General features: G+C 38.7%; 1 protein-coding gene across 1 annotated transcript in view; it reads left to right on the top strand.

Moving 5' to 3' along the window:
- Window positions 1-14,485, top strand: part of RSPO2 (R-spondin 2) — a 104,231-nt gene that overhangs the window by 49,910 nt on the left and 39,836 nt on the right. The window contains exon 2 of the mRNA XM_030444705.1: window positions 2,730-2,914. Within this exon, the coding sequence (XP_030300565.1) occupies window positions 2,833-2,914 (82 nt within the window). The 5' untranslated portion in view covers window positions 2,730-2,832. The remainder of the gene's footprint in view (window positions 1-2,729; window positions 2,915-14,485) is intronic.

Genomic DNA, 14,485 nt, shown 5'->3' with positions numbered 1-14,485 from the left:
CATATCTGGGGATTTTGGAGCAGTTTGCAATTTTCAGTGAGCTGAATCTCTCAGCATTCCTGTAAGAGGGGAAAAAAGTACAGGCAGAGAAATCATAAATCATTTATTAAGGCCACTCAGGATATAAGGAAGGAGAGGCTAGATGTCATGGTCTGAGGAACCTCCACACAAGATAAAATGTTGGGATAAATGTACAACCTAAAAAATTACTATATTATTGGACTCTTTCATATATCTCATGTTGAACTTAATTGGTGAAAAATGTGCTATCCACTTCCTAAACAAAGGATAGCACAGGATAATGGAGAATCACTTTATGCTGTTAGCTCCTTTTCATGTGTGAGAGTACCTTAGGACAGATCTATGGCTGAAGTCCAGAGAAGTCATCTTACCAGAAATAGAAAAATAGAGGTACTTGAGAAGAATAACATGTGGGCAGTCACAGATAAAGGAAAGTTGGACAAGTAGAGTCAAACAGAAGCACATTTGGCAGCCAAGAAATCTGAATCTTAGGAGTCATTAGGGGTCAATGAAGGAAGGTGGACTTGGACTACTGCATGGACTATGAATATATCTACTGCAGATAATCCCTGCCCACTGAGCCACACTATTGTGAATTGCAGTCTTTAAGTATATCCATGCTGTTCAGCAATTGGCCTGGCCATAAGTTATAGTTGTATACATGCTGTATATGAAATGAGTGAATAAATTCAGGCTTCTCACATCTTTATTTTTGCTTTGTTCCTTTGAATTCTGCTGTTATAATGCAGGATTCTCTGAGGAGCCCTGAACAAGCTGGAGGTACAGATTTACTGAGAGTGAGATGCAAGGAGTCTAAAAGGGGATTCTGAAGTCTACAGGACTGCCCACCATGTGTTAAGTAACAATTGCTTTGGAGTACATTGTCACGTATTATTTGATGTGGTTACAGATAGGCAATCCCTGCTGACAGTGAGACAAGGGATGTATCCAGGCCTGGCTCATCATCTCTTTGTTTCTCTTCTTTGAAGATGTGGATTGTGAATGAAAATAGTTGCAAGATAAACTGTAAGAAAAGGTATATGTGAGGTCGTGTGGGCAGCAGGAGGTGGGAACAGTCTTGGGTATAAGGGTGTTGGTCTCGTGGGGTGTGTCATTACAAAAGGGTTAACAGCCAAAGAATCATATAAGAGCCTTCTTACCCAAAGAGGGTAAGAAGGCTCTTCTCATCAAGAGCATCTCACCAGTTCAGCCTGGTTCCAGAGGATCCCAACACTCAGTGTTCCACTGCCTGAACTGTGGATTGCTTGCCTTCTTGGCCTGCCTGCCACCCACTAGGATTATTTTGTGCAATACTGGAGTTGAATGCTGTTGTGCTGAACATGAAGAGGCCTGTGTGGGGGACAGGAGCAGAGAGGAAGCAGGAATGTGGTGTGCAGATGTGTGAAGGTGAGAGTAAAGCTTATCAGCTACTGGTTCCAAAGAGTGGTGGGCTTTTCCTTTTTTCTCTTCCTTGCTCTGCTGGTGAAGTCATCCATTGGACAACCTCAATTATCCACCCATACAAGATAAAAGTACCAGAGTACAATTTTAGGGTGTGGTTACTTTTAAATATTTAAAAATATAACAATTAAACATAGTCCTTGCCCTTTTGACCACTTGCTTCAAGAATTGCCTCTATTAAAAAGCTCTTGAAACCCCAAGACACTGCTTTTTCTATTGCATAGTATTTTTCTTTTGTTTCCAGGAACTGGCAAATTTCTGGGAAGTCCTATAGCCAATTTTATATTTAAAACCAGACCTGACCTGTTAACTTATGCTTGTTTCAGGAATGTCTTCAGCCATCCTCCCTCTGCTAACCTGCTGTGCTGACTCAGCGCCTGAGCAGGAGTTGACAGCCCATGGGGACAGAGGAGTGTTCTGCAACTCTGCAGAAAGGATTATAAAAGCTTATAAGGGGAAAGGGTGAAGTAGTCAAGGTTTGTGTTGCAGATATGAGCCAAATAATAAAAAAGAAAAGGGAAAAACACCACAGGAAACAAAAACAGAGAATAGAATTGAAGGCATAGAAATGAGAGCTGTTGACCTAAAATTTGGGGTGCAGATTGTTGAAAAAGACTCTTAGAAGTTACCAATGCTTCTTTTTCTTTTGGGAAATAATTGTCTTGACGTTCTCATTAGGAAGACCAAGAAGAGACTGCAAGAAGACAGCTGCTCTAGGACACTGAGAGCTCTAGGACAGCACATGTCATTAGTGCTGTAACTGTTCTGCAGAGAGTTGTTTGCTCTTAATATTGCTCTCTTCACTGTCAAAAATTGCAATAGTGTGGTTGCTTGATTTCCTTGAACACAATATTCCAGGTGCATGTATCAGGGTGCTGATGTTCTTATATTTTGTCGCTGTTGTGTGCTTATATCCCCAGCTTCAAACTCGAGTTCAGTATCTGGGTTTTACTTATATTTTGCAGGTGAACTTTATATAACTTGGTCTATGCTTGCCTGTTCATTTGTTTTAAATGTGTGTAAATTCATTAAATTGTCTTTCATACAATAAAAATATAGAGTTGATATTTATTTTTTATTCACTTGCCAGTGCAGATGCATGAGTGAGTGCACTTTCAGAACCTTCCTTTCAAAACTACTTGTAATCATGTGAAAGATAAGTAACACTTTAAAGGGAAGAAGACCTCCATACAAAATGATTTCCAAATGATCTTAAAGTGTAATTTATCTTCTTATTTTTCAGCTAGCTATGGACCAAATCCAATTTGCAAAGGCTGTTTATCTTGTTCAAAGGATAATGGGTGCATCAGATGCCAACACAAGTTATTCTTCTTCCTACGAAGAGAAGGAATGAGACAATATGGGGAATGCTTGCATTCCTGCCCGTCAGGGTACTATGGACTCCGAACACCAGATATGAACAGATGTTCAAGTGAGTTTCTTTTTGAACCCTTACATTCACTTTTGTAGCAAGACCATAACTCACGCTCAGTTTTTAAGATAATGTGTTGTGGAACATGGTGATATTTTCACAGATGTCTCAAGATCATCGTAAAACTTCACTGCTAAAGAACATCCCAGCGCATTCCAAGATATGTAAAATTCTGTGGGTTAAAAAGTTGATGTATTTGCTTCTATTGTTGTTATTTTTTACAGTTATTTTTGCTTTAGTTAGAAAGGAAATTTAGGAAAGAACATATTCCTAGTTTTGACAAAAATATTCCCACTATATGAAAATAAAAAGGTTTAAGCATTAACAGCGCCTCGTGTTGGTACTAGTCAGGATATGCACAGATATATGGGTGGGCTTCTTGTCATGTTTTTTTGTTCCCACACAAATTTCAGGTGACCAGACACCTCACACCAGACATGCTTTAATATGTAAGTGTTGCGATTTTAATAAAACAGATGTACCATTAAAAACAAACAAACAACCTTTCACTTTTAGTACTGCATTTTATTTGGAAATTTACAACCTGCTAATGTGCAACAAGATTCCCTGTTTGCAGGTTTGTGCCTGGAAGCACAACTGTTAAAATCAACGAGTGCTCTGGTATCTCTACACATTATTTCACTGCTGTCTGGCAGTTGTGCTGATTTGTATTGATTTTTCCATATGCTGCTACATGGAGTATCCCCCACATGGATTATTAATCATTGCTCTTACCTTTAATTTACACTCATGTTTGGGGATTTTTTTTTGTTGTTTGTTTGTGTTTCATGGTATGCTTTGGCTTGGGTTTTTTTGGTGTCTTTGTCATAGTCTGACCAGGATTTTGTCACTGAACCTGAGAACCTGAAGTGAGAAATGGGTTTTCTTTGCTTCCTGGAAGAATCAGTTGTCTATTGAATGCACAGCACTGCCCCACAGTACTGTGGCATCTCACTGGGATGCAGCACCTTGTCAGAAAGTAGGTGCTGGCTTTCATGTCACTGATAATCTTGAGACCTTGGTGGCAGTCTGGGCTTGGCACTCCAAGCCATGCTTGCCCCTATCCCAGTGGGTTCAGCCATGTCCCATGACTTTCTCTCCATTCCCCTCTTGGGCTCCATGGATATGGTATTTTTCATGTTATGTTCCCAAGTGCTGTGTAATAGTGCCGAGTGCTGCTTAATCTGTACCAGGTGGCTAGGGTTTTTAAGAAAAATTAAATGAGACCAGTATATGGTTTATGTATCCCTTCTGTAAAGTAATTTAGGAGCTTGGCCTTAATTTTCATAACACGTTTCTGAATTCAGAAACTCGTCCACTTTAAACCTTTCAAAACGTGACTGTAAAAACATTCCGATGTAAAAATGCTTTTGAATATAGTGACAGCTTTGGGGAAAAATGAACTTATCTATACTAGCTTATACTATGCATGTGAGATAGGAAAAGTAGTCCTTAGAGGCAATCTCTCTTAATTTTTTTTATTAAGAAATTAATTTGCAGAAAGTGGATTCTGAATTCAATATAAATTCTGTTCATTTTTACCACTTACAGAAAATAGGTCTTTTCCCTGAATTACAGGATTGGTTTTGAAAAGCATAAATGTGAATTGTGTCCAACTCATATTGGCATGTGTCGAGTGTTGGATGTTTAAATCACCCTCATGCCTTTGACAGTGTGCCCCTGTGAGAATAATGATGCAGTTGCTTACCAATCAGTCCTGGTTCCCCTCCAGTGAGTTTTGTAGTGAATATTTTTATGTTAATGTAACTGCCAACTGGTGTATTTATTTTCATTCTTTTCTTGGCCTGGTGGTCTTGCATGGCATGTATGTTACATTGTGGACACACAGACATTTTGTGCATTGAAGTTAAGTTCAAGTAAACATCCTTAAAAAAAAAATCAGAATAGGTTTTTTCCCACTTGTTGTTAGATACTTATAGGTATGCTTAGTTACAGACTCCACTGCTCAGATACTACTATTTCAGCTAATAATAATAAAAAATCTGGCTATGTTAAAATCCTTCTGGGAGTTACAGGGCTTGAATTACATAAGTTGAAATGATTTCTGCCCTACTAATGTCTTTATAGGCACAAAAGCTGTTTAACATTTTATTACTGGAACGCTTGCCCATTTTTGTTAGAGAAGCTATAGAACATATTTTTATGGAAAATGTTGACATGATTTTAAAAGCCAAATATAGTTTGTGCCAAATGTAACACAATACATACCACAGCCAAGTGCAGCAACTATAAAATGATGGAAATTTTGAATTTCAAGACTAATTTTCTTTTCTACGTATAATTAGTATTGTGTCTTGAATTTGCTCCGTGGCTCTAGACTATTTTTCTAGTAACAGTGAATCATGAAATTTGGAGACTGCTGGTCTCTAGAAATCAAAGTATGAGAATGTATTACATTTGGACACAACGTTGAAGAATGCAGTACATTTTTATGCAAAACTTGAAGGAATTGTCTTTTCTGTAGGAAAATGCCCAAGAGAAGGGCTACACTTTTAATTTTCCAATAAATTTTATTATTTGATGCCTTTGAACTTAACAGCTCAAACAAGAAAAAAATCTCCTGAGGAAAAACCATAACTGAATTAAAGGGTAAGATGAAATCTGTAACCTAGGTGGTTGCTTTAACATTGGTCTGATTAATGGATGAGGCCTATCTTGAACCTTTCAACTTGTCCTGTATCCATAGTAACCTCTACAGTTTCAGGGGGAGGAAGCACTGAGTTCAGAAATTACAGCTCCCTCCAGCTTTGCTTGGCTACTTCATTTGTTTAAGTTCACCTTCTTTCTCACAAGAGGGGCCAACATTGCTAAAATTGTAATTTCGCCTTCTGTGAGCCTTCACTAAAAACAAGAGAAGCTTTGAAAGAAACCGAGCATTTATTAAACACATATAGTTGGTTCACTGTGTTAATAAAAGTTATTTTTTAAAACTTTGTTACAATATGGCAGGACATAATTAATAGAGCATGGCTTGAGTATTTCTTATGTAGCACAGCTAAGCATAGGACCTTCTGAGACTATTGTAGTCAGAACAATTGTAACAGTCTGGGAGGGAGCTCAGTTACCACAGGGGCAGAACTTTTGCTTTAAATAAAATAATTTTTCTGACTTGTTAGAAATAGTTTTCATTACATTTGTGGGGGTGTTTTGGTTTTGCTTGTTTGTTTTGGTTTGGGTTTTTTTGTGCTTGTTTTTCTTATAAGTTTGGCTTTATCTTTTAAAAACAAGATTAAAATAGCATTTGGAATTTTGAAAATTAAGTTGGGTGGCCAGATACTGATGTCTACCTATCATTATTTATAGCTGTTTATATTTTTCCATTATCACTTCCACTCTCTTCTTTCATCAAATGGATGGGTTTTTTTTTTTATTTGGAACTTCTTGATTTTTGGCCTTACTTTGTATTTTGACAGAAGAGTTATGTTCTATCCATCTAGAAACAAAAATCACCATAGTGCTTTGAATTCCTTAAATCTTTAGTCAATTTAAATTCAGTAGGACAATTGTATCTTTGTAAAATACTAATTAAAATGCTGTGGTTTGGCATTTATTTGAGGGATCTGAAGTCATAATGAGTCCAGATTAGAACATACTGGAAATGTATTGCCAAGTGTTTATTTAATAAAATTACTTAAAAATATATCTTCACTATAGTATTTTATGATTAGCATGTTGTGTTCCAAGCATGTATCTCCATGAAATGGTAGACCTGTGGTAAATATCAGGAACTGTTTTGTTCACTGTTAAGATCAAGTGGCTGTGTGTATAATTCTCTAGAACTCATGTTGATTCCCTGGTGAACTTGTAGCTTAAAAAACTTTGATTAATCATCATCATCATCATCTGCAACTCCCCAAGCCACATCTGCTTAGTAGGCTAAATAACTAAGTAAGTATTCCCTTGCAGGGTAAAGATCTTTTGCTTATGGTTTTCCTCCTCTCCGTACTATCTCCTCTTTTATTGGTTGTCCAACTGATGCTCTGTCCCCAAAAAGAACTCCTCACATCAGCTTTCTTCAGCTCCTTGTTTCAGTCTCCTGCTCTTTTTAGCACTAACACAATATTTGTCCCTTATGTGTGGTCTGTCTGGATTTTCAAAGTTGCTCCCAGCTCAGGAAACGCAGGAGAGGATCAGGGTTCTGGGTTGGAAGAGGTAGAGGGATCAAAGATGAAAACGTGAGTCAGAGCTCAGTGTGAAAGAGCAAAGTATGATCTTTGGACCCTGCAAGAGCTTGTTACACCCCAGGATTACAAACCTCACCTGTTACAGACCCAGGGACCCCTCTTGAATGTTGGTCTCTGATTTTGACCTCCAAAAAGAAAATGCTGACTGTAGTACATTCTCTGCTCTATTACTTTGTCTTAAATGCAAGGGGACACCTCAAGCAAGAAGTTGATTTCAGTACTTAGGCTACCAAAGCCTTCAGTTTAGGAATGTCCCGTTCCCTTCCTCAGATTCAGACAGCTGTTTCCTTCTGCAAAATATGATCATTATCTCTCTATCTACAGGGTGCTCAGTATAGTCCTTTTTCTTGCTCTGGTGCTTGCTGGTTTCCACTCATGCAGATCCTCTCATGTTCTTGTTTCTGTTTCCACACTCAACTGCTCTTCACTGGTGTCTGCATTTGACACAGAGCAGAACTTGTTGTGAATTGCTGTTCTTTTTAACCTTGCTAGGAACTGACCAACTATCTTTTCCACTACATGTGGTACAAAGTACCTTTGTAAAGAAGTGAGTTATGGATGAGCATTCTACTTTATTGATCATGTTTATAATGGAACAATGTGTCATCATAAATACTACAGATTAGGGATCTTTCAGAAAGGCAAAATAAGATTTAAGTAAGTTCATCAAACTTACGCATATCATTAAAAACACTTAGAAGCTACCACTTTTTGAAATAGACATCTTCTGACTTCGAAATTCATCATATCTCACTTAGAAGATAGATAGTTAGCTGTAATTAGCTAATACAGTAAACCTTAGAATCATAAAGGGATAGAATCATAGAAAGTTAGGGGTTGGGAGGGACCTTGAAAGATCATCTATACAAACCCCCTTGCCAGAGCAGGGTCACCTACAGGAGGTCACACAGGAATGCTTCCAGGTGGGCTTTGAATGTCTCCAGGGAAGGAGACTCCACAACCTCCCTGGGCAGCCTGTTCCAGTGAAAAATTTTTCCTTATATTTCTATGGAACTGCCCATGCTCCAGTTTATAAACATTGCCCCTTTTCCTGTTGTTGGTCACCACTGAGAAAAGCTTTGCTCCATCCTCCTGGCACTCGTCCTTAAATATTTATAAACATTGATGAGGTCACCCCTCATTCTCCTCTTCTCCAAGTTGAAGAGCCCCAGCTCCCTCAGCCTTTCCTCACAAGGGAGATGTTCCACTCCCTAAATCATCTTTGTCTCTCTGCACTGGACTCTTTCAAGCAGTTCCCTGTCCTGGAACTGAGGAGCCCAGAACTAGACACAATATTTCAGATGTGGCCTCACCAGGGCAGAGTAGAGGGGGAGGAGAACTTTTCCCAGCCTTATAACCACCTCCCTCTAATGCACCCTAGGATGCCATTGGCTTTCTTGTCCATAAGGGCACATTGTTGGCTCATGGTCATCCTTCCATCCACCAGCACCCCCAGGTACCTTTCACCTATGCTGCTCTTGACCTTCTTTGTGTTAAGCATATTAAAATATGAAGCACATGTAATACAGAGCATTTTATGCTTTATTGTGATCTTCAAATGTATTATAGTCCCTGCAATTCATATTCTGCTTCACTTTATAAGCTGTGATAAATTTTACTATTGAAGAATAGTATTTGTTTTGGTAATGTTGGGCTTTCTGTAATAATAATGCAGAATGAATGTTTATAGGAGTACATACTCTTTTTTCATAATAACAAGTATATGAACCTGGCTCTGAACTGAGTTCAATGTCTGAATTTGTGTTTTGAACTCCTGGGCTTTTGATTCCTCCTCTAAAGTATAAGTCTGTCAATTCTTTAATGCTTATTAAAAAAAAAAAATAATGAGTAGGAGTGGTTTATCATGACTGTTAGGAAGTCAAAGCAGGTCAGGAAAATCTTTTAACATCACTGTAGTTCATCTGCTTAAAATATATCTCTGATTTGGGTATTATTCATAATCTAGGCTTTCTCCTTCCAGAGTTCTTTAATGCACCATTTGGCATTTCTATAAATATTTCAAGTTTCAACCACATCAATCAGATCTGGGGTTTTTATACTATTTAAGGAAACAGCAGGGAAACATTTGAGTGATATGAGTGAGATTATAAAGCCTTCATACAAATATTTTATTGCTGGCTAGGGAAATACACTTTTTACAGACCAGATTAGTTGCCGTAACCTTGACTGAAACATAGTTCATAGCAATTGCTTTTACATATACACCAGAGTTTTTTAAAAAGCTCTTTAAAAGAAAATTATTTCTGATGTGCTAAAGCTCACTGAAAATTAAGGAAAAAGGGACTTTGACTCCCAAGTATTTTCTACTCCGTTTCAGTAAGAAAAATGAAAGATGTTTAAATTGCTGCCTTTGTATTCTTTTCAGACAATGGCCTTTTTGATGGAGGTATTATATTTTTTCTTTTTTTTTCCTGCTCTGCAGAACCAAAGAATCTGTTTCTTCAGTGCTGTAAGTTTCTGAGCCATTGGCTGAGGAGTAGCTCATGGAGTTAAGGTTCTTATAGTGTATTCTGTAACTGCTCTCAAACATGCGAGCACTTTTACATATTGTGATATCTCCTTGCTACCCACTGAAATGTCAGTCATTCAAGTTCTTACTCTTCTGGCAGCCTGAAGTAAGAGACTGCACATTATCAACAGACTTTGCATTGCAGAAGGTACATATCTTGTCCCATAAATTATTATTTCAGAGCTGTATTGAAGGAAGGCTGTGGATGGCATCTACCTGGACTTCAGCCTTTGACACTGTTTCCTGTAGCATTCTCCTGAAAAAGCTGTCAGCCCAGGGCTCAGACAGGAGCACTCTGTGCTGGGTTAGGAACTGCTGGAGGCCCCCAGAGAGTGGTGCTGAATGGTGCTGATCCAACTGGTGGCTGCTCACCTGTGGTGTTCCCCAGGGACCAGTGCTGGGCCCAGTTCTGTTTAATAACTTCACTGATGATTTAGATGAGGGGATTGAGTCCACAATTAGCAAATTCGCAGATGACACTAAGCTGGGGGGGAGTGTGGATCAGCTGGAAGGCAGGAGGGCTCTGCAGAGGGACCTGGACAGACTGGAGAGTTGGGCTGATTCCAATGGGATGAGGTTCAACACGGCCAAGTGCCAGGTCCTGCACTTTGGCCACAACAACCCCATGGGGAGCTCCAGGCTGGGCACAGGGTGGCTGAGAGCAGCCCGGCAGAAAGGGACCTGGGAGTCTGGATTGACAGGAAGCTGAACATGAGCCTGCAGTGTGCCCAGGTAGCCAAGAAGGCCAATGGCATCCTGGGCTGTATCAGGAACAGTGTGGCCAACAGGTCCAGGGAAGGGATTCTGCCCCTGTACTCAGCCCTGGTGAGGCCACAGCTTGGGTCCTGTGTCCAGTTCTGAGCCCCTCAGTTCAGGAAGGAGATTGAGGTGCTGGAGCAGGTCCAGAGAAGAGCAAGGAGGCTGTGAAGGGATCCAGCACAAGTCCTGTGAGGAAGGGCTGAGGGAGCTGGGGCTGTTCAGTCTGGAGAAGAGGAGGCTCAGAGGAGACCTCATCACTCTCTCCAACTCCCTGAAAGGAGGTTGGAGCCAGGTGGGGGTCAGTCTCTTCTCCCAGGCATCTATCAGTAAGACAAGAGGGCATGGTCTTAAGCTCTGTCAGAGGAGGTTTAGGTTAGATATTAGGAAAAAATTCTTTACAGAGAGGGTGATCAGATATTGGAATGGGCTGCCCAGGGAGGTGGTGGAGTCTCCATCCCTGGGCATTTTTAAGAAGAGACTGAATGTGGCACTCAGTGCCATGGTCTGGTAACACGATGGCTATGGATCAAGGGTTGGACTTGATGATCTCAGAGTTCCTTTCCCACCCGGATGATTCTGTGAATAAGTTGTTTTGCTTTGTTTTCTCTACACACTGAAGGTGCTTGAGTAGAATGCTTCTGTCTCATTTCAGCCCAGTTTAGCTTCACCAGTTAAAGTAGTGACTTCTCTTCCACCCTTTCTCCTGGGAGGTGAAGTCATGGAGCTGTGGATTTGTAATGACTCCTGTGATGGTTTAAGGTTGAAAACAGACTTCTTGAAAGTTAGGTTTGGAATACTGCTTTTCTTCAGTTTTCACTTTATAAGTATGTACTCAGCATGAAAGATTATCTCTCATGAGAATTTTTAGTATTAATTTTGATCTTTAATGAAATAAGAAAGTTATTGAACTGCCCTTGTTAAGTAATTAGGACTCTTGCCTTCAGTGAGGTCAGAATGTTGTTCTTGTAGCATTTGCATACAACTCTGGGAAGTATGGTGTAACAATTGAAAAAATGTCATCTGCTTAGAAATAGGCTCTGCTAAATAATCAGACATACAAGCAGATCATTCTGGGCCTCCCTGAGGGCTTCTTTGTAGTCCAGTTGTGTGATGATGGTACCAAAGGCAGATGTGTGGTTTTCATATGGGGGTTGCTTTCAAGGGTATTTTCGACCTTTCACTTGGAAGGATAGAGCAAGTATTTGACTTTCTGACTTTTCTGAGATAGAAACACTGGAAAGAAATTACAGGATTGTGCTAGAAGAACTGCAGTAAGAGTGTTACGATGAGTCTGAGAAGTCCTGGCTATATAGAGGGTGTTAGAGCCAGGGAGATACAGAAAGACTTGGTGCTGAACAGGAATAGAAGGCATTTGAGGTCTGGTGGGCAGCAGACCCCTGATGGGGGCAGCATTTTCTGTTTATTTTTGAAGGAAAGAAATCAGAGGTTTTCTGAAGAATACTGTGGGCTATGCAGTATCTATTTCTTCCCTCTATAGGGCTCCTTGGGTCGAAAATCATGCTCAGCTTTTTTGGTCTTGTTTCCCTTGGGGTTTTTTGGTGTGTTAAACTTCTAGGTAGTCTTTGAAGTGGAACTGAAAGAATTCACTAGCAGCATGCTTTATCTACTGCAATTACACAGAAAATGAAGCCGCTCAACTGGTGAGAAAGGCAATTGGATCTATAGCTAGTAAATTGAAGTAATAAAATTACTTTGAAAAGAACCTTCTCTGGATTAAAAAACCCCCACCAAACTCACTTGTTTCAGGTTATTATGATTATCTCAGTAAGCTAATTAGTTAATTGAAAGGGAATCTGAAAGGATATAGAAAAGGGCTTTGAAAATCGTAGAATAATAGAATCTGCTGAGCTGGAAGGGACCCATCAGGATCATCAAGGCCAACTCCTGTCCCTGTGTTAGGGCATCCCAGGAATCAGACTGGGTGCCTGAGAGCATCATCCAAACACTTCTTGAACTCACACAGGCTTGGTGCCATCACTGCTTTCCTAGGGAGCCTTTTCTACCGCTCGACCACCCTCTGGGTGAAAATCTTTTTCCTAATACCTAACCTAAACTTCCCAAAGCACATCTTCCTACCATTCCCTTGGGATCTATCATCAGTCACCAGAGAGAAGAGGTCAGTGCCTGCTGCTCCTCCTTCCCTAGTGAGGAAGCAGTAAACTGGGGTGAGGCCTCCCTCAGTCTCCCCTTCTCCAGGTTGAACAGACCAATTGCCTTTAGCTGTTCCTCATGCAGCTTTCCCTCTAAACCCTTCACCACCAACCTCAGGGCATTCCTCTGTATTAAAAAAAAAAAACCAACGTTGAAAAAATTTTTCTTTTCCTTCAGAGTTACATTTAAGGTGTTGAGATTGGAAAATGTGAAGGGTTAAAAACTGGCAGTGAGAATAAAGCAGTTTAGGACATTAATTTTAAAAAATTCCTTGAGTTTTACACTATTATGTGTAAAGGCCAAAACCATTTTTTAAAATGCTGATTTTTAAAATTATTTATATAATGTTAAGCAACTCTTCTGTAGGTTTTATACGAAATTATTAATTTAGTATCTAATTTATTACTTAATAGAATGCAAAAAAAATTCTAATACTGCATTAAAATTCTAATACTGGCATTAAAAATTATATTTGATAAAGTATACCACATAATGATACTGATGAACAATAAAAAATATAAAATTTGACACAGTTATAATTCCAAACCAATGTATCTAATTAGCCTACTTAGAAAGGTTGGACCAGAGGATTCTTCCAACCTGGCACTCTGCAATTCTATGGATATTCATAATTGAATATTAGCATTCTTTAGGAGTACAACTAAAACTGTACATTCTTTCTCTCTCCATGTTGGTATATTTAGCTGTAAAAGCAAACAAATTTAAATAATTCATTTATGCTAACTTACTAGGCTACTTAAAATAATTTTTAATATCACTTTTATTTTTTTAAAAGAGCAAGTTTACCCCAAAAGAATTTAAACAATATAATAAAATGAAGATAGGCACTAAATAACCAAACTCTATAAAAAAGTCTGTATTTTATAATGGCTCTTATCACTCTAATTGGAAATAGACATACAGAAAGTCAGCTTTTCTAGTTTTTGTAGTTCTGTTCTTCTTTAGTTCTTTAGTTTATTTAAATTTTCTTACAAAAACCCTTCATGATTTGAAACAAAGTATATTGAGGATGTCAAAAAGGATGTCAGTCCCAGTTATCTTCAGCTTTAGTATGGGCTATTACTGGGTTAAAATATCATTACTATTAGCACCCAGTAATCCCAAGTGTTGTGCTGAATATCATTCTGGTAAATTAATGTTGTAATTTAAGAACTCCTACAGCATTCCTATTATTTCAGTATTTCCCTTTAAACTGTTTCTGATACAGATTAAATAATAGGCATTTCATATTTTTAGTAGATTACCTTCATAGGAAAAAAAATGGAAAATCAGCTGCCTTGGTGGAAATATCCACCCAGTTTTAACCAAGGAGCCCTGTTAATGTTTCCAAAATATAATTGCCATGGCAAAGGCTTTACCATGGTACAAAACAGAATGGCATAGAAAAAAAAAAGCAAAACATATAAATAGGATGATAATTTTGAGGTATGATCCAGAAACTGAAATAAGATTGATTTGTTTGTTTAATACTTAAATAGGGGATATTCATATATGTGATATTAAATAGTAATAGTTTAATGTAGGATTTCTCCAGCATAATATGAGGCAGGGTTTTTCCTGCTAAGCATGTTTATATGACATCAAAAGGCAAGTTGTACCAAAAGTTTTTCGTTTAATCCCTCTTCCACCCAGAAAAGATAAAATGGAGTAAATAGTAAACATGTTACTCCCCAACACCTTTTGAAAGCAATAGTTAAAATATTACTTTAAAAATATGCTTGTGTCACTTGGATGTGAGGGAGGGTCACATTATGCTAATTTTGCTTTTAATGTTCTGTTCTGCACCTCATAATTGGACTATGATTTGGAAAGACCTTGATGTCTTTTCAAACTGTATGGGTGTGAGTGGGCAAGAGGCAAATGTTTTTTCTTTATATTTAAGCA

The sequence above is a fragment of the Calypte anna genome, chromosome 2, assembly GCF_003957555.1.
Source record: "Calypte anna isolate BGI_N300 chromosome 2, bCalAnn1_v1.p, whole genome shotgun sequence".
Lineage (NCBI taxonomy): Eukaryota > Metazoa > Chordata > Aves > Apodiformes > Trochilidae > Calypte > Calypte anna.
The sequence above is the reverse complement of the archived record's forward strand: the minus strand, read 5'-3'. Positions and strand labels throughout refer to the sequence as shown.